Consider the following 19141-nt stretch of genomic DNA (forward strand, 5'->3'; position numbering starts at 1 on the left):
TATGCTTTAGAGTAAAATTATAGTTTATGGTCTAAGTATTTAGAATTTTTAGATTTATTTTCTAGTAATTTTTATCCGTAACAGGAATATAAATCTTTTAAAACTATGTTGGTTTTGTCATGACATTATAAATTATGACACAAAATTTATAGAATCAAATTACTTTTATAAAAAGGTCGTAGGGGACAAAAGTTCTCATCGGCTAAAAAGGTCCGAGTCTCCGTAGATAAAAAAATTAAATAATAAGATTTTTATTTATTATTTTCATGTGAAAGAATTTAATTCTTTACTAATAATTAATTTTAACATTCATTATCTAAAATTTAAAAGAATTTAATGTATATACTTTTACATTTGATTAGATGTTAAGTCTGTTGCACAAATAGAAATAATTAATTTTTATGCTTGTTATTTAAAAATAATTTTTTTCTCTCTATGTTTATAAAAATACAATTAGATATTAGCATAAAAAAAATTTATATTGATAGTTATAAAATTAACTCAATTTTTTTCAAACAATTGACTCTTGATTCTAACTTTTAATCACAACATTAGTATTCTCTCCAAATTATATGTAATAAATATTTAAAGAAAGAGAAGTAAAAATATAGATTAGAAAGATAATCAGTAAATATTTAAAATTAAATAAAAATATACATATAATAATAATACTTTTAATTTGAATTATATTATCTTGTTAATTTTATTTTTTGTAGAACAGAAAAGTAGAGTAAAATAGAAAATGAGAGAAAGATAAATAAGAAGAATGGAGAGGAAGTTTGCTAATTTTAGAAAGAAAAAATTTATTTTAATCGTAATAAAAAATATCTAGTGACATATTTTGGTTTGTCAAATTATTAATATAAAATATAAATTATAAATTATATATAGAGTAGAAAGGACAGAGAGAAATAAAAAAAAAGAGAGAGGTAGATAAGAGAATGTAGGAAGAGAGTTTATTAATTTTGGAGAAACATATTTTCTCTCAATTTAATAAGAGAGTGTCATGTGACACATTTTGGTTATTAAATTAATTAGTAATATATAATATAGTTATATTTCAATTTCAATTTTAATATTTTAATTTAATTTAAATGTAATTAGAGAATGTTGTGTTACACATTTTGATAGTCAAATTTGTAATTAGTCATTGATAATGATATATAAAAAAATAGAATGGGTGAAGGAATGGGAGAGATATAGAAAGGGAGAGGGAGGAGGGGAGAACTCTGTAATTTTAGAAAAAAAAATTTGATTTCAATTGTAATGAGAGAGTAACATGTGATATATTTTAGTTGTAAAATTAATAATATATAATAGATGTGTTTGATAATAAGTCAGTTAATTTTAAATTATTTTTTATTTAGATTACTGTTTCAGTTGAACTGATTATGGTTTAGAATTAAATTATATTTTATGGTTTAGGTAGTTAAATTAAGTTTGAATATGTTTGATAAAAAGCAAGTTAATTTAAAATTATTTTATTCTAATTTATTCTGTCATATTGTAGTTTTATGATGCAAAACATGTTAGGGTACGAGCAATAACCATGAGCAAAGTGCCTCCATATTTATCATACAAGTGGGTTCCATCGATGGAAATAAGTGATTTTTAATGCTTGAAAGCCTCAACACACGGAAGAACGTCCAAAACATCCAATGAAACATGACACTATCGACTAAAGCAGGTCAAGACTGTGTTACAAATTGCACCCAAGTACCTAAAAAACCATAAGTTGTTTTAACATATAAGTGGTTACTTAGTTAAGAATTTATAAGTAAAGGCGATGTAATGAAGTTTAGCAATTAAGTATATCTGCATTGCGAATAACCAATGAGAAAATTGTATGATTCCTCCTAATCTCCATATATCTTAGTAATGACTCTCTGCTTTGCAAGCCAAACCTTTCTGTACGATATCTTATAACCAAAGTGATTATCCACACCTCCTTGCAGAACCCTTATGCTGATGGTTGGATCTGCTTTGACCATTGTGAATATGTGCTAAGCAATCACCTTCGAAACCTTCCATGGGCTTTTCCCATTGATGTTTGCATGCAAGTATGAGGATCGACCTCCCATTTTTTTTTTTTGCTTTTGGCGATAAGCTATGCATATATTTCATTGACAACTAGTCCCAAATTGGGAACACTTTACAGCATATATGCTATACATCTTATACTCCACACCCCTCCTAATGCTATACATCTTAACTGCCATAATAACTTTCTCCTTATTTTTATACTGTTGTCCAATCTCAAACTCATTGGTGGGATCATCCTTGGAGCCTCCTTGACTAAATAAATAATTTGAAGTCATTGCCTCGAGATTCAATGAGAAAAAGTGACCAGGCCGATCATATGGTCAAAAAATATCAGGCTGTCAGTGCGATTTGTGTGTCACTATAGTAATTCATCTCTTCCTCCTCCTCATCCAAAATTTTCGTTGGTTTAGCCTCAACATCTTCACCGTCATCAAGGTTAACTTGATAGGGATCCATCCTCGGGTCTCTAATAGCAGAACCCTCATGAATTTCAACATCAGTTTGCATTATACCATCATTAGAATTTTCAACATTTGACTCCTCCTGACTATCTTCAAGTGGCATATTTAGGTCAACCATCGTCCTTCTAATATTTTTTCTAACCGCTCCACTTAAAGGGGTATCATCAACAGTATTCATAAAAGTTCTTCCACCCAAGTCAACTAGAAAAATAAATAATTCTAACAAATGGACATTTGTCCAATGGTTGTGCCAAACCCTAATAAGATGTATGTCCTCGTTATCATGTAACTGATATCTAATTTACAAAAATATAAAATTTTATCAAAACCGTCATCAAATAAAAAAAATAACAAAATAATGATAACAATTGTAATCTATAATATACCTTTTGTAAAATAAAGTGTTATCTACTTCGCACAGATATTTGTAGTAGATCTTTTCGCTCTTTTCATGTGTTTTTGACCAACGGTATGCAATATCAAATTCTTTAACGCTGTTAGACTTTCGACTTTAGGTGGCATATATGTAAATACTAGTTCAACAGAACTGAACATGATAGATCCTTCTTCATCATATACTATTTCACCATCATAATGAATGAAAAACAATGAAAATTTCCGACATTATATAGAGTAAGCAGAAGATCAAAGTAAAGGGAAAATTCTGAGTTACTAATAGTGATTTTGATTTCCAATCGGTCTCAGTGAGATTTTATTGAGGAAGCTGCTTGAAGTTCGACGAGGAGGCATCGAACTTTACATATTATATAAAGTTTGTCAAGAAGAGTAACGAACCTTTTGAAAATGACAAAGTTTGCCAAAAGTGACAAACTTGCCCCCGATACAAAAAAAATTTCAAAAATTAAAATTGAAATAACTTTTTTTAAAAAATAAAGTTTTTTTTTATTTTATATGAAAAAAAAATCCTCAAATTAAACCCTTTTTATAATTACACCTAAACAAAGCCAAAAAGAAAACATAAGAATTTGTAAGTACAACATCTTGAAAAGGCACGAATATATTGCCATAAGATGTGTATTTTGAGGAACGAAATTGCATATTTAAAAAATGTTTAGCTGACATGTATGTACTTTAAAAACACGCATTAAAGATATTGGTCTAACGATTAACTCATTAGACCGTTTAAATAAGTGTCAAAAGTTTAAAATTTGCCTTATACATGAATACTTTATTGACTAGTGACAAATTTTTAATTAAAAGACAAAAAAAAAGTTATTGATTGAAAAAATATATACAATTTAAATTTTAATATATTTATTATATATTTATTAAAAACTTAAAATATTCAATAATAACAACAAGCAAGTGTTTAGAATTCCGTCTCTCCTATAACACCTTATTTTCACACTAGGTTTACATAAATTAAACAAAAATTTTATAGATAGTTAAATGGTGCCGTGTATGGTACCCATAAATTTTGATGGCTATGGTGGCTATGGATAAATAAATCACGAGATGCTGGCACGTGAAGGAAAAAAACCATTGTTTGACTTATTTATGACTTTCAAAGTAGTTTACTTGTTATCGTAATCTCTTTAGTTTTAACAACAGTAAATTATTTTTTCTTTTTTATTAGAATCTTTTTTCTTTAATTTTCAACAAATGGTATCTCACATTAAAAAAAAATTAGGTAGAAACTCATCTGTAGTCGACTTCACATGAAGTTGTTTTTGGATAAATGACACGTGTTATCATTTGGTTAAAAAAAACCCGATTTATTTTATATAAATGATTTAATTAAAAAACCAATTGATATAGTATGATGTTAGATTTTTTACCGTATTTTATCTTAAAAATAAATTGACTAATTTAAATTGAGAAATTATAGTTAATTATTTACTATATAATTTTTTTAACCAAAATTATAATTAAAAAAATAAAATTATCTAATATATTAGACCAGCTCAAAGTTAATATTGTTTTTTTATTATAAAATATAAAAAAAATTTAACTCTAAAAAAATTATGTTAACTTTTAGGATTTGATTTTTTATTGTGTTTTCATAAAGTTTGCACAAAATTTACCTATTACATTGACTAAACTTATTTATTTACATAAAGTTTGTTTATGGACTCAACAAACTTGTTTATGTTTTAATACGATTTGAATTGTATTAATATATTTTTATTTTTTAATCAATTTAATTTTATTTAAATAATTAGAATTTTAAATTATAAAATGTGTATTAGTTTATAATTTAAAATTTAAATAGATATAATTTAAATTAATAATTTATAAAATTATATGTATTCGTATTATTATACTCATATGATTAATTATATTTATTCAATTTAAAAAAAATAGCATTGAAAGCCACCATAGTCGTGACTTATTAAAATTTAAAATTGTTAGTTAAGTAAAATTTAAAATTATTAATTACAAAAAGTAGCATGCCATGTGTCACTGTTAAATTGGTAGGTCAATGTATAGGCATCTATAGCCACCACATTGAAAGCCACCATAGTTGCGGCGTAGTTAAATATCCGCCAAAAAAGAAATACCCTAAAATCCATTTAGTGAGACCTATTTGAATATGAAGAATTTTAGTATATTATTGGGCTCATTTTTTTAGATATTAGACAAAGTTTGGTATAATACTCTAATATTAGATGCTACAGTATTTTGCAAAATTCTAAAAGTGGTAGAATTTGCAGAGGGCAAATTGCTGGAGTAAAAATTTTATTTTAATTCATCAGTAGCAATACGCGAAGAACGAATTAATTTTTTAAATGTTTATAAAGACAACATACGGGACGTATTGTATTATTTTAATAATAAAGTCACAATATATGGAAAGCGTATTGACAATACACGAGAGGCGTATTGTAATTTTCTGATTAAGTAAAGTATCGTTTTTGTCCCCAATATTTGGGGTAAGTCCTATTTGTGTCCCTAACGTTTAAATCGTCCTATTTGTATCCTTAACGTTTATAAAAGTGATTCAATGTTATCCTACTATCAATTATACTAACAAATCAGATTATATTTTTCAATTATTCTCACTTGGATGTATTCATTCTCAATTAGGTCTCACTTGAATGTGTTCGATTTAATATTATACCCACTATTTGTGTTTAGATTCAATTATGTCCCTAGAAAAGTGAATTATGTAAATGTTGTAGGAATTAGTTTCAACATTTGATGAGCTATTTTTCAGAGTAGATCATCGATTCTATTCCAGACATTTGTATTCTAACTTCAAGAAGAGATTTTTAAAACTCAAACTAAAGCGCTCATAATGTGTAATTGACGACAGGATAACATTGAATCACTTTTACAAACGTTAGGGATACAAATAGGATAATTTAAACGTTAGGGACACAAATAGGATTTACCCCAAACATTAGGGACAAAAATGATACTTTACTCTTTTTTTATTAAAAAATATGACTAGAGTATTATAAAAGCAGGAACGGATTTGTTAAGTTGATTAGGAGTATGAGAGTGTCTTATTTTCTTAAGAGTATAAGAGTATAAAAATGGAGAGAGGTATTATTTTAAAAATATATTATAATGGTCAAATTTTTTTCCAAACATATGAGGGTGTGAGTTTTGTATGTGAAAATCTATGTAATGTTGTTATTCCTTTTGCAATAACATATGAGAAATTTAACAATATACTTTATCAATGTGTTGATAATCAAGTATTAAAAAGAGTCACAAATATTTTTTATAGACCGTCTATGTTAGTATTTGGTGGTTTCGTTCAGTTTCAAATAATGTATGTGGTTGGCGAAGTAAGTATGCAAGGGATATTTTCGATCTATCAGTAAACATGGGCACAAGTGTCTGTTGTCGAGTTATATGTTGAGTTTGAAGAATTAGTTGAGGTTGATTTATTGGAGCCTATCATCGGAAAATTTATAACACTGAAAGCGAAAAGGAATTTGAGGGCATTTATCATATTGTTGGTCCAACTAAAGAAGTAGGTGAAGATGATATAATAGTTGAGTCTAATATTGCAGGTGTGACAAATGTACTAACGAGCCAATATCCACTTAGAGAGCCTTCTTTCATGCATGTTTTGGATCTAGATGCTATGAATTCAACAGAGTTTCCTGAATGTATCAATTCAGGTAAGTATTATTATTATTATTATTATTATTATTATTATTATTATTATTATTATTATTATTATTATTATTATTATTATTGAATCATATAGTACTAGTCAGAATTATGTCTTATTATTAGTATAGATTCTATTGTTGACATAGAGTTCAGTTCTAGAGAAACTGTTATTGCAGCAATTAAAGATTATACCATTTGTAGGGTGTGTGAATCTGAGCCAACCACATTTTATGCTAAGTGTGTACAATACAGAACAAGTTACGATTGGCTTATCAGGGTCAGTTTTATTAAAAGAAAATTTTATTAGGTTATAAGACGGTACAATGGTAGTCACACAAGCACTAGAACTAAATCTTTTCAAGATCATACCAAGCTAAACTCAGACATGATTACAGAGGTGACCATTTTAATATATTTTTAATGTATACAGAATATTTAACTCTCCAATCTTTATTTTTTGGTCCAATCAGGACCACATTGTGAGCTTCTGCAAGACTAGTAGTTTCTCCATGAACTTTCTCCTACAAATCGAACTGCCTCCTTACCCTATCTGATGCATGTTATTTAATTTACTCAAATGATATCAGTGGTATGGTTGCACTCCATATTAAGCGATGCTACAAGATGTCATTTGGAATTACAATGTTCCTCATACAATCATGACTGTACGGGTTTTCACACAAACTGCAAAAACATAACACAAAGAACGTATAAATATAAATACAAAACAATGTACAATAATAAAAAAAAATTAAATATAACAAAAAACATACCCTATCTACAGGAATATCATTTAGTGACTGCCTGATATGAGATATGGTCCATTCTTTTATATCCATGAAATTGCGAGTGCCAATCAATCCAGCTGAAATAAAACAAAATCCTATTTTTTCGAACCGATATATTTAAATAATATATTTAAACAATACATATTAAATAATATATATTAACATATTATATTAAATAATTTTACCTGCATGCAAGCGGAAAGCTTTGCTGCGACCACACCGGTGCTAGGAATGGTAAGCATTCCCAAGCCCATAGACAAAGCAGCGCCAATGGGTCATCCACATCCTTGCAATCAAAACGTGATACCTGACATAATGCCCTATACAAATGTGGCAGGCAAGCGGAACCCCAACTAAAGTCCTTAATTTCAGCAAAATTTCAGAGCAGAGACAAGAACTTCTAGTGGATTGTCAATCATGACTTATCACAGAATAAATTTGTCCCAAAAAATAAGTATATATGAATCTTTACATACATTTGTCTGCCGAGTGCGGTATCCAACTGCATGAGCCACTTTAGAGTGCGGAGCCATGCAAGTTTGACACCACTTCCTTTGTGATAAGCTGCAGTAGGTATAGTGCCAAATTGTATCATGAATTCATTTTCGAGGCCAGTAGTGTTGCTATCTGTAAATCCTGACAATGGCATACCATTTGTCGGGAGTTCAAATATAACTGTAACATCTTCCAAAGTAATTGTGCATTCACTATGTGGAAGATGAAACGTTTGGGTTTGTAGATGCTACTGCTCAATCAAGGAATTAATAAATATGTTGTGTAAAGTAAGTTTTTCAATTTAAAATATGTGATAGAATCTACTATTCCATAATTCGATTTAAACTCGGGGATCATACGCATCTTGGTAGAGATATCTTGATTCCAAATTTTTTGAATTCTGAAACAAATTGAATAATAGTAGGGTGGATTCTCTGGTGTAGAAAGTAAGTTTTATTCTACATGTATAGAAATGCAGTGGCAGGGTAATTCATTGACACTTGTCCACTTCATGAGACCAACTCTGAGAAAGCTGGTGGCACTGTGCAGAGAAGACTGTGGCAGCGTAAATGTTAAGCAGGTGAGTTAAGAAGATTAGGTGATGAAGTATATTAATTAAGGGGTATTACGGGATCCGTTATGATGGCTAATAATGGGACTATCTGAAGTGGGTTTTTTTGGTTGTAAAGTATTTGGTGGTGACCCAGGGGATGAACTTAATAGATGGAAATTAGAAACCTTAGATAGAGAGTAGATCTTGCTCCTCCTCTGATGGCGCCGGAGCGAGGCTGAGTTTCCCTGGTGGTGGCTCCACGTGTGTTGGCGAAGATTGGTCGGCTTCACTAGAGAGTGCGCTGTGCTACGGGTGGGACAGTGTCGATGCACAAAAAATGGAGTACCGAAGCTGGGCGAGACTGCCATCGATCGCGAATTGCCGGTGGAGGTATACATTGTATATTTTCGTTGCACAAAGTCCAGATGAAACTACTATGCCATAAGTTATTTTTGTCTCTGAAGTGTGGGTATGCTCATGTTTGGGTGAAGATGTGATGTGCTTACTAAGAAAAAGTTAGAGTTTTGATTATGCATTTGTAGGACCGTGTTCATAATTTCTGATCCCAACAAATTGGTGCCTAAAGTTTGCAATTGTAAAAACAGAAGTTAGTTTAAACAACATTCTATTTCAATTTTCAATGATAAATTAAACAGTTTGCACAATTTTATCCAGCAAGGGTGTAATTAATTGCTAATTTGCAATGTTAATATGCCAAAGTAGTTTGATTACATGTATAGTATCCCTGCTAAATCATAGCATTGGCAAGTAGGATTGGTTAGCTAGCTATGTTGTTAGCACTGTTCATCTGTTATTGCGATGCATACCAGTATAATGCAATGCAATCAATAAAGTTAGTAACATTCTAGTATAGCATCACAAAATATTACAATTTGGCTAAAGAAAAGAAAAAGTGTGCACAATCTTTGATAATTAGGTTCGTTAATGTAGCAAATAACTTTTATTTTTGAGCATTTTATCAAAATTTATTTATCTTTAAAGGATTTTAAAGGCGGTTTTATTCAACAGTTAATATTTTAACTTTAAATCTTTCAGAAGAGTATGTTCACAGAATAATAGTAATCAGTTGCAGACATGGAGAATAAAAGTAAGTGTAGTGCAGTTATTAGAGTTCAAGTCACACGCATTCTGTTTTTCTAATTCTGTTATTCTGTTATAACGGAATCAGTAGGCAGATTAATTAGTTGTTTTCTTCTTCTTTATATAGGTAAATGTATACAATGAGCTTCACCGAGTTAGATCAATACACATACACATTACAGTAACTATTCTCTATAATATAACTCTATTAATACTAGAGTGTATTGAATTTACCTCCATGTTCAGTGGACTGACCGGCTGTCCTGTTTCATTGAGCATTGGGGCCTAATTTGCTAATAACTATTTTCTTTTTTCTTGTCTTTTTCCTAATTTTAATCGCATCTCTTGTTGTTACTTTCTCTATCTATGTATGAATCGATCAAAACTTGAATGCTTCATTTTTCTTCTTTTTTTTAAATTGTTATTTACCTTTCTTCTTAGTTTTCTCTTCTTTCTCTACTTCATTTTCTACTGCAGTTCTCCAAGATCTTCTCTTTATTACTTTTTCCCTTTTTTCTTGCTGATTAGGAATTAATTTATTAGGGTTCGTAAAATCGATTTCATGCTGCCGGTGGTTTTTGTTGCTTATCGGTTATATTGGATGTAAAGTTTAGTTAGGTTTAGTTCTGTTTGAGGGGAAATAAAAAACAAATAATTAGTAAGATGATTAATGGTTTTAAGTGACCAGCCCTGATGAAAGTAGCTGAATTACAATATTAATGTAATTTAAGCACTGAGAAATAATTTGTAATTATCCCCTTTTTTTTGGGGCTTTTTAGATGAATGTAGTTTGTTTTGTTGACCAGTCAATGGTCAAATATGGTAGCTTGTTGCAAGTGGCAAGTGGCAAGTTGCAACCTTTAAAAAGAAAGTAGTTAGTTATATACACTAGCTTTGGAGGTTAACGTCTATTTTATGCATGGTATATGGTAGGTGATACAAGATTTAACATTTTGGATGTTGGAACTATAACCATTGGTTCCGTTGTCGATCACCCAAACAAGTTCCAATAAAATCATTAATCAACATCCACCTCCTGACTCGCATCTAATTAGTTAAAGATTGTGAAGGTTGAATTTTTTTTAAGTCATCATTCTGCAATGATGTGGAACCAAATGTTGGTGTTGTCCCATGTAACTTTTTGGAAGGTTTTAGGGTCCTAAGAATCCAATACTTTGAAACCAATTTTGAGAATGAGTTTATCTCCATTTGTAAAATATTTTTGTGAAAGTTGTTCATCTGTAAGATGATCGTGCTGGACATGTAGTTGATTAAGAACTCCCAAATCGAAAAGCGAAAGGGCAAAATTTTAATTGCTACAACGAGTAGAGTTCCATTTTGCTTATTTTTGTTATAGATTGAACATTATCTATATATCTGATCTTTGACTTTCTATTGCCTTGTAGATGTGCAAGGAGATTGACGAGGTTAGTTAATTTTTTGTGTAGCCCTTATCGCTGTTTTGTTCTTCACGCCACCTTCTTGGGTCATTCTTGACTGCTGCTATCACAGAATCTGCCATATCTGCATTGCTCAGAGCCATATATGTTGCAACCTTAATTTCTGTAATTGACTTCAGGTTTGCTTCTTTTTTTTGTCCACCTCTATTTTCATTTCTTTGACTACTTCTACCCGAGTGTGGACAACAACTTGTGTATCCTAAAAGCATATTGAGCAAGTAGTTCTAAATTCACATCGAAGGCAGTTGTAGTCATTGTAAGAAAGATGTCAATTGTTTTCACATCCAAATGTTAAAATGATTTCTTTTAAAGGAAAAAAGGGAACAAAAGATCACATCTGACACTGCCAGAAATTTAATAATCTGTATTTGTCAAGTATTTTTGTTGTATTTTGTTATTTTGCCAAAATATCGTATCCCAAAATTTATAAAGATAATTTGTTATCGTGAATATTTTTGTATTGCAACCTGAAATTATAAAACCTACTCTAATGATGATACTGTTTGTTGGGACCTATGGTAAATCTTTCACTTCAGTGTGACCATTGTTAATGTTTTATTACTAGTGCACATGAACAAATCGATTATTACAATGGGTGAGGCTTTAGATTAATATTATCATCTTATAATTGAGTCTAATTCATAGTCATAATTGTTTTATCTTAAGTGTTAGTTGTTTGGGTTTTAGGAATTACTAACACATTCAATTAGGTGTATCATTCTTCATAGGACGACAACTTTTTAAGAGGGTAGAAAAGAAAAGTTAGCAAGTTAATTATCGCAAATTATATTCCAAGTCGGCAAAAATTTTCCATTTAGTTGTGTAGTTGTATATTATGCGATTGATAAATTATGGATATTTTGATGTATGTACTCTAATTTCACAGATGGGAATTAGCAGCTTCATGGCGACTAACAGTAGAGATGGATACCATAAAGGGGATGCGAGATGTGATCCAGGTAACCAAACAGATGACTCCGCTGAATTTGATGTAATGAATGAGGATTCAGATGAGGAAGCATCTGGTTACGGAGATGTATTGGGGCTGACGGCAGAGAATATTAATCGGATGGTGTTTCGGACTGAGCAATGAGCCTATAAATTTTACCTGCGATTAGGAAAATGCCATGGGTTTGGCGTCCAGAAAGGGGATTACGGCAAGGATGAAAATGGAAATTTGATCCGTAGAAGATTCTTCTGCAACTGGGCCGGGTTGAGAGATGAGAAGCACTATGCAAGATTAGATAGGAAGAGAATGCATAAACCGGAAACCCGCACAAATTGCGAGGCAAAGTTATCAATATATTTGGATCGAGGTACTAGTAATTGGAAGGTTAGGAAGGTGATCCTTGACCACAACCATGACCTGACCCCGATAGGTATGGTTCACTTGATGCTTCAGTTTTGTGGATTGTCAGATGCTACAAAGGCACACATGGAAAGCATGCATAGCTATGGACTTCCTACCTCGAAGATAGTCGGATACATGTCTGGAATTGCAGGAGGTTACTCGCTGCTGGGGTTTACAAAGAAGGATGCGTATAACCACTTAGATAAAAAGAAGCGGGGGAACGTCGCCGATGGTGACACGAACGCCACTGTCGTGTATCTACAAGGAAAAGCAGCTGCAGATCCAATGTCGATGGTGAGGTATAACGTCACTAACGAAGGTATGTTGGCTAACTTGTTCTGGGAGGATGGTGCTAGTAGAGCGGAGTTTCAACACTTTGGAGATGTTGTGGCCTTTGATTCCACGTATAGGAAGAACAAGTACAGGAGACTGTTGGTGATATTCTCAGGAACTAATAATCACAGGCAGACCACAATTTTTGGATTTGGGCTCCTGTTGGACGAAACCACAGCCTCATACATGTGGGTGCTTGAAAACTTGCTGGAGGTTATGTGTAATAGGATGCCGTCAGTGGTCGTCACAAATGGAGATGATGCATTTATTGCAGCGGTCCGATAGGTCTTCCCAGATACAACGCACCGCCTTTGTGCATGGCATCTTCAGAAGAATGTCACATCAAACGGGAACAAGCAGATGTTTAGAGATTTATTTTCCAAATGACTGTATTCCGACATGGGTGTTGAGGAATTTGAGAATGAGTGGGCCACTGCTACAGAGGAGTTTTGTTTCAACGAAAAGTGTTGGGCCCTACAGATGTACGAGAAAAAACACATGTGGGTCAGTGCATATCTGAGGGGAAAGTTTTGTGCTTGATATCGAACGACATCGAGGTGCGAGGGATTAAACTCTCATGTCAAGAAGTTCCTGACTTCTAGGCACACAATTTTGGAGCTTGTACAGAATTTGGAGGTGCTTGTACGCGAGTACCGAAACAATGAGATGGTGGCACAATTTAACTCCGTGAATAGCATCCCTGTGATGACAACATGTCTTGATCCAATTGAGAAGGGGGCTGCTAGGATGTACACACGAGCAATTTTCTCTCTAGTGAAAAAGGAGATTGATGCTGTCGGGGTGGTGAATTATGTAGCGAAGAGGAGAATTTCAGCCACAACGGTATACACGACCGAAGAATATGGTAATCCGGGTCGCACTTTTATCACTCAGTTTGATAGGAACATGGGGAAATTGCTCTGTCACTGCAGATTTTCGGAACGAGAAGGCTTCCCATGCCGACACATGTTCTTTGTTATGAAGTACGAGCATGTTCAAGAAATACCGCATCGTTTAGTTCTCACACGGTGGCGGAAAGACGCGAAATCTATCGATGCATACGTAGAGCGAGGTGAAGCGGACGATGAGAGGGGATTCTTAATGCGGCATGGCGCTCTTCATGAGGCATCCCAGTGGCTGTTGTTTCTTGGTGCTAGGAATCAAGTGGTGTACACAGAGGCAGTAAAGGGAATTCGGGCCTTGTGTACACGTCTGATTGAAGCATTCGGTAGAAATGATGTGACGGGACAACGCAGGAAAGAAGGGTGCGTGAAAGACCTGGTGGTTGTTAGGACAAAGGGTGCACCACGACATAAAAGGCAGCGCGGTAAAAGGAGGAAGTGTACAATTTGCAAGAGACCTGGACACACAAAGAGGAGGTGCACGGGTAACACGAGGCAGACAGGGACAGAGCGGGTAGAGTCTAACGATGGTTCAAGCGATGATGCACTCCATACTCAGGTTCATGTTGTAACCTTGCCAACTTGTTGTTACATCTGCATGTGAATGCTATATAATTTATGTTGAACCATTAATTGTTATTGGTGCACTCTTTGAATATTTCAAATGGTTATGAATGTCATTGCTTTGTTCGGTTTTGTTTGGTGGGAACAGAAATCTTCATCCAGTGCAAACGAAGATATGAAGCATGATGTCTGCTTGAATGAAAGCATGAACGATCCGGAGACGATGAAAAGGCCCCTGTCAATAGCTGAGCTGGGTGATTCTCTGTATCACCCAGTTGGTCTTGGCGAAAACGTGATAAGAACGGTGCAAAGCGAGAATGTAAGGTCGAAACATCTACTGGACTCTGCCGACTTCACTAGGGAGGAAATCACGACTTGAAATTGTACTATCGTCTGTTCGACATTGGTTTCACAGTCATCAATTAGGGTTAAGCGTTCAAAAATCGAAATAAAAGTAGTTTTATCACTGTGCAGGTCATGGAACTGCTCCGCAACCTCAGCTAGCTCTTTGTTGCGCACTCCTTGAATATGTGTTGTCTGGAAATATTCTATAGTCACTTTGTGTGAATATCGTATGTGTAAGGGGAAGTCAAATGTTTTAATATGACAATTTGCATGTAACTTTAGATAGATGATAGGGGGATTAAGTATTTACTGTTGTGAATTTGTGTTATGCTGGGCTGTTTTTTATTTCAATCAATGTGAATATTTCCTCCTTGATATGCAGTAGGAGTCTGTGTTATTGGATTGAGGACCAAACATGTTACTTTGGGTGATGAAACATATCAACAAGGGATATAAATTTCTTGTGCCAACAAAGCATGAGTTGTATGACGTCCATCCCAACCGCATCTTCATGATATTAACAGTAGAATGTTGTGAGCATGAGTAATTACTTAACCCAATGTGCATGCATATAGATATTGGAAATCAACGTCCCTCTAGCCTCATGAGACCTTGACTTGGTTTGGTTCTGAATTTTTATTTTTTTGTTATCGGCAAGGGAATTCGCGTGACATTCCTTGTAGCAACTTTCTCAACAATGGCGTTAGATAACCAACAGGCTGTGTTGGACGTATATCGGTGATCTTTTATTAGGTCTCTCAGAAGTTAAACTTTAAAAGCCTAAACTCTTTATCGTAAATTTTAAAAAGTTAACCTTAAAACCTAACTTGTTTAATTTAAGTTTAAGATAAAGAACCCTGCAGTATTTCCGAAGAAAATTACCATAAACATAGTAAATCATTAAGGATATAAAATAATTTGTACTTAGTTGCAGTCATATATATATATATATATATATATATATATATATATATATATATATATATATATATATATATATATATATATATTCACCAAATATTTGGCTTCCTTACACCAAACAGTCCCCATAACAGTAAACTTAGTTGTAGATCCTATTGGGTGCCCTGATATTAACACAAAACCAACAACCCAAATAGTGGAGGGAGATGCCCACAGCCAAATACAACACACAACGCTTACCACCCTAATCTGTTTGTACAAAACTAATCAATCAAAAAATTGTCCAAACTGGATCCATCACACAAGACCAAAAGAGTGTTATGTTCGGCGACTAACAGAACAAAAAAACCTGAAAGTTTTCCATAACAGCCCCAAATTGTTAAGGTAGCAAAACCAAGTGTGATCCTCGGGCAGGGATTCACGCTTCGATGCAGCCAATGCTGTCATATGGTTAAGCTCTTCGAGCTACTACTGACATTCGATGATGCCTCCGCAGGGGGTTGGGTTCCTTGGGGTGTTCCCCTTGTCGCTGGATTATCAAGTGTCTCCTCCCAATGCTTGCAAGAAAGCTTGCAAATTTCGTCTCTGGTCGGGTTAGACTTTGCCATGATTAAGTCCAAGGCTAACCTCATTTTGTTGTGGTCGTTGATGCCCTGCCGTGGAATAAATAACATAAATATCGCATCAGATCATGCATTATGCTGTTATCAGCAACCAGGGGACAAAACAAAAAAGTATCACGAAATTTTTGTACACATGTGGAGAGCATAACCTCTATGTCATATGAGGTCCAAATATTAGAAAGTTGCATCCATTGCGCAACCCATATGCCACAGCCACGACTGAAAACATGAAACAAAATCACCTCTTATCAGTATGTAATATAAGTTCGAATCACATGATACGGAGCGAGGTAACAAGGAGGCTGACGAGGTTGGGTCTTGTTGGCCGGTGATGGGTTCCCTAACTCTGTATGCAGACGTTGTCGGTGGGACGCTGTCACACTTGCTGTACAATTTCCTATCCCTGAGTATCGTTTGTAGGAAGAAAGCCTGCATTACTAACAGCGGATCAGCCGCACCAAGAGTATGCAAATTTGAATGTAAAAACCAAAAAATTAAAGAGAGTGCATTAAAAATGAGCTAATTTTACCACATATGTCATCTGGTCGACCCTTGCATCACGCTCGCTGTGGTCTTTCAAAGAATCCAAGTAGATGAGTAGCTCCTCTTTAAGGTCCACGACCATCAGAAACCAGTGACGATCCTTATGTAAAGGGATATAAATCTGCAATTTTGTGGATGAAAGGACATGAGAAAAACCCGCTTACCACCAACGTACATAACTGCATTGGATAATAACGCCAATAACTACCAAGCTTTGTGATATCATCCACCGGGCCCATGTATCTTGTTTTGATAAACTCCAGGGTCTCCGGGCAGTAATTACCAGGGCTTAAAGCGATTTGCTGACATGAAAGATGAAAACCAGAGCAAAGATAAATCCATGTATGATATTAGCCATCGAGGTCAACTATGTAGTTGCAACCAATTATATTGACAAAAGTCCAAGTTAGGTAAATGACTTCGAACACTTTGCTTATTAGTAATGAACCCCACTTATTGACTATCTACTAAAGTATACACCTGAACATGGTGAATTATCCATACACTGCACGATATAGGAATTCATAGAGAAATCAAGGGCAACATACAACTTACACCAAATATTTAGCTGTGCATGCAAACAGTTCAATAAAAGAGAGTATTTCTAAACTCCTGCTTATGGTCAGCGTTGGTTTCCTCATTAAGAGAATTATACTAAATCAATTGTAGGTTTAGTGTGATATGAAAGATTAAATTTGCAAGGATATCCTATAAGCATAACCCACATCAGAAATGACCAACAATTAAAAAGGCATAACATGTAAGACTCATGGCCCAAACAGTTGACGGAGATGGAACTCACAGCAAAGCTAGTAGGTAGCCACCAGCTCGGCTCAGAACGTTCATCTGTCAAAACCGTAGCAAGCAAATTGATAACCTGTGTCGCATTACCACACACATTAATTGTGGTCTTAAGAGAAAACATTGTTCCATCCTGGTGCAACACATTACATACTGCAAATGCTAACTTACATCATCTATTAGCTCTTCTCCTGGGCACAGCGTACAAAAGGCAAAGCGGTCCCCCTGAGTATGCTCACTAAGAAACAAAACCTCCATACATCCCACAAATACGTCACACACCTTTATCACCAGCTTTTATGAACACTTTTTCAAATAGTGAATAGTACCTGTCAAGTAAACTAACCTTTTGTCCAGATGGGCATCGAAAACATATGACACAACCGCGAGCTCAAGGTTTGAGAAGAACATGCCATCCGGGGGCCTGAACATGAGGTAAAAAACCTGTAAAGAAATGCCAATCACATTCTAAATACCCCTGCTGTGAAATCACAACAAGATGAATCTCTATTCATCATCCCTATACCCACACGACACACATGGATTTAGTCTGACCTGGGGCATGTCTTCCCCCTGCACCAGTCCACATCGGTTGCGTCCATTGTTATAGGGTGTGCCGAACTCAATCAAATCAGCTGAGACTTCCACATCACTGTCAGACGCCATGGAAAACTCCAACTTCCTCTGCAGGATAACATCACCCTTCTGGTTAGTAGGAAACCTCGGTCGAGTCAAACCATTACCCTAAACTGATACAGAACAGACTTAGACGTGCTAACCTTCAATGGCTTCTGGCAGGGCTTATCACCTCTGGACGCCGCTTTCTTAGTATGATTGCACTTCCCTTTTGACCTCTTCACGTCGACTTTCATCTGTTTCTCTCCGCAGAGACGTCTCACGTCTTTTGCCTTTGAAGCCACCATTTCCAGCCTTGCACTAGAGCACACTTTCCTCTTTGATGCACACACCCCTTCTTTGCTCTTGGGTCCTTTGTCCAGTCCCTGTGAACTCTTTCGACCCACATGTTTCGACCATAGGATGTCTAACATGGTTGAGTGGCCAGCCACAATCTCTGTTAACCTCATTGAATGTTGTAACTGTGTTGACATAGCTGACCTTGTAGTCCTCTCACTTCGAATGATGTGCTGCATGGAACATGACGTCACGGTGACTAAACTGAAGACATGCACCTAGGCTTATTAAGATACAGCATGGAAAAAAACCCTCACCTCATGAATCTGAGCAACAACATCCATGAAGGAAGCATCATCCGTAAGACCCTCCATTGTTGCTCTTGCTGCCTTCTCCCTGCATATTTGAAACAAAAAAATCGTTTCAGTTAGCCCCCACAACACACAACAGAACGTTCGAAAGGTGGAAACTTTTCCATTCACACACCTCACACAGTCCAACACCGACTTCTGCACCGATGGATGCGTTGGAGGCTGGTCATTGTTGTCGCTCTTTTGCGGCTCCATGGGTGTTCAACTCGGACGTGATGACTTTGTATCACACGGTCAACCGTAAGCATGAGCTTTTCCACTTTATCAAACTTGTTCCTTCACAATACATATGAAGGGTTGTGAAGCTATATCTGGGCCTACAAATGGAAGCCCAATCTGGAGGCCCAAGTAAACTATTATTCCCAACTAGTTATTATTAGCTTGTAGTTATTTTTCAACTTTGTAGGCAAAACTTCCAGGAACGAACCCAGACAAACTAATTCTTAAAGGCTTTGGTCTTTCAGCCCTGCACATAGATCTAT

General features: G+C 34.6%; 1 protein-coding gene and 1 pseudogene across 1 annotated transcript; one reads left to right on the forward strand and one right to left on the reverse strand.

Annotated features, from left to right (window-relative positions):
* Positions 1-8351: 8351 nt before the first annotated feature.
* On the forward strand, positions 8352-14669 carry LOC107646477 (protein FAR1-RELATED SEQUENCE 5-like; annotated as a pseudogene).
* Positions 14670-17673: 3004 nt separating this feature from the next.
* Positions 17674-18854, reverse strand: LOC107646475 (uncharacterized). Its single transcript, XM_021104073.2, has 5 exons — positions 18775-18854; positions 18606-18684; positions 18156-18521; positions 17932-18060; positions 17674-17820 (listed from the first exon to the last, which is right to left on the reverse strand). The coding sequence occupies exons 1-5, from the start codon at positions 18852-18854 to the stop codon at positions 17674-17676; spliced, it is 801 nt and encodes a 266-aa protein (XP_020959732.1).
* Between the last annotated feature and the right edge of the window lie 287 nt (positions 18855-19141).

The sequence above is a fragment of the Arachis ipaensis genome, chromosome B6 (assembly GCF_059453495.1).
Source record: "Arachis ipaensis isolate K30076 ecotype BB chromosome B6, ASM5945349v1, whole genome shotgun sequence".
Lineage (NCBI taxonomy): Eukaryota > Viridiplantae > Streptophyta > Magnoliopsida > Fabales > Fabaceae > Arachis > Arachis ipaensis.

Coding starts and splice junctions, on each gene's coding strand:
- LOC107646475 (XM_021104073.2), bottom strand. CDS start 18,854: ATGGAGCCGCAAAAGAGCGACAACAATGACCAGCCTCCAACGCATCCA. Junction 18,522..18,605: donor TTGTTGCTCAGATTCATGAG/GTGAGGGTTTTT, acceptor TGTTCCATGCAG/CACATCATTCGAAGTGAGAG. Junction 18,061..18,155: donor CCTGCCAGAAGCCATTGAAG/GTTAGCACGTCT, acceptor GTTATCCTGCAG/AGGAAGTTGGAGTTTTCCAT.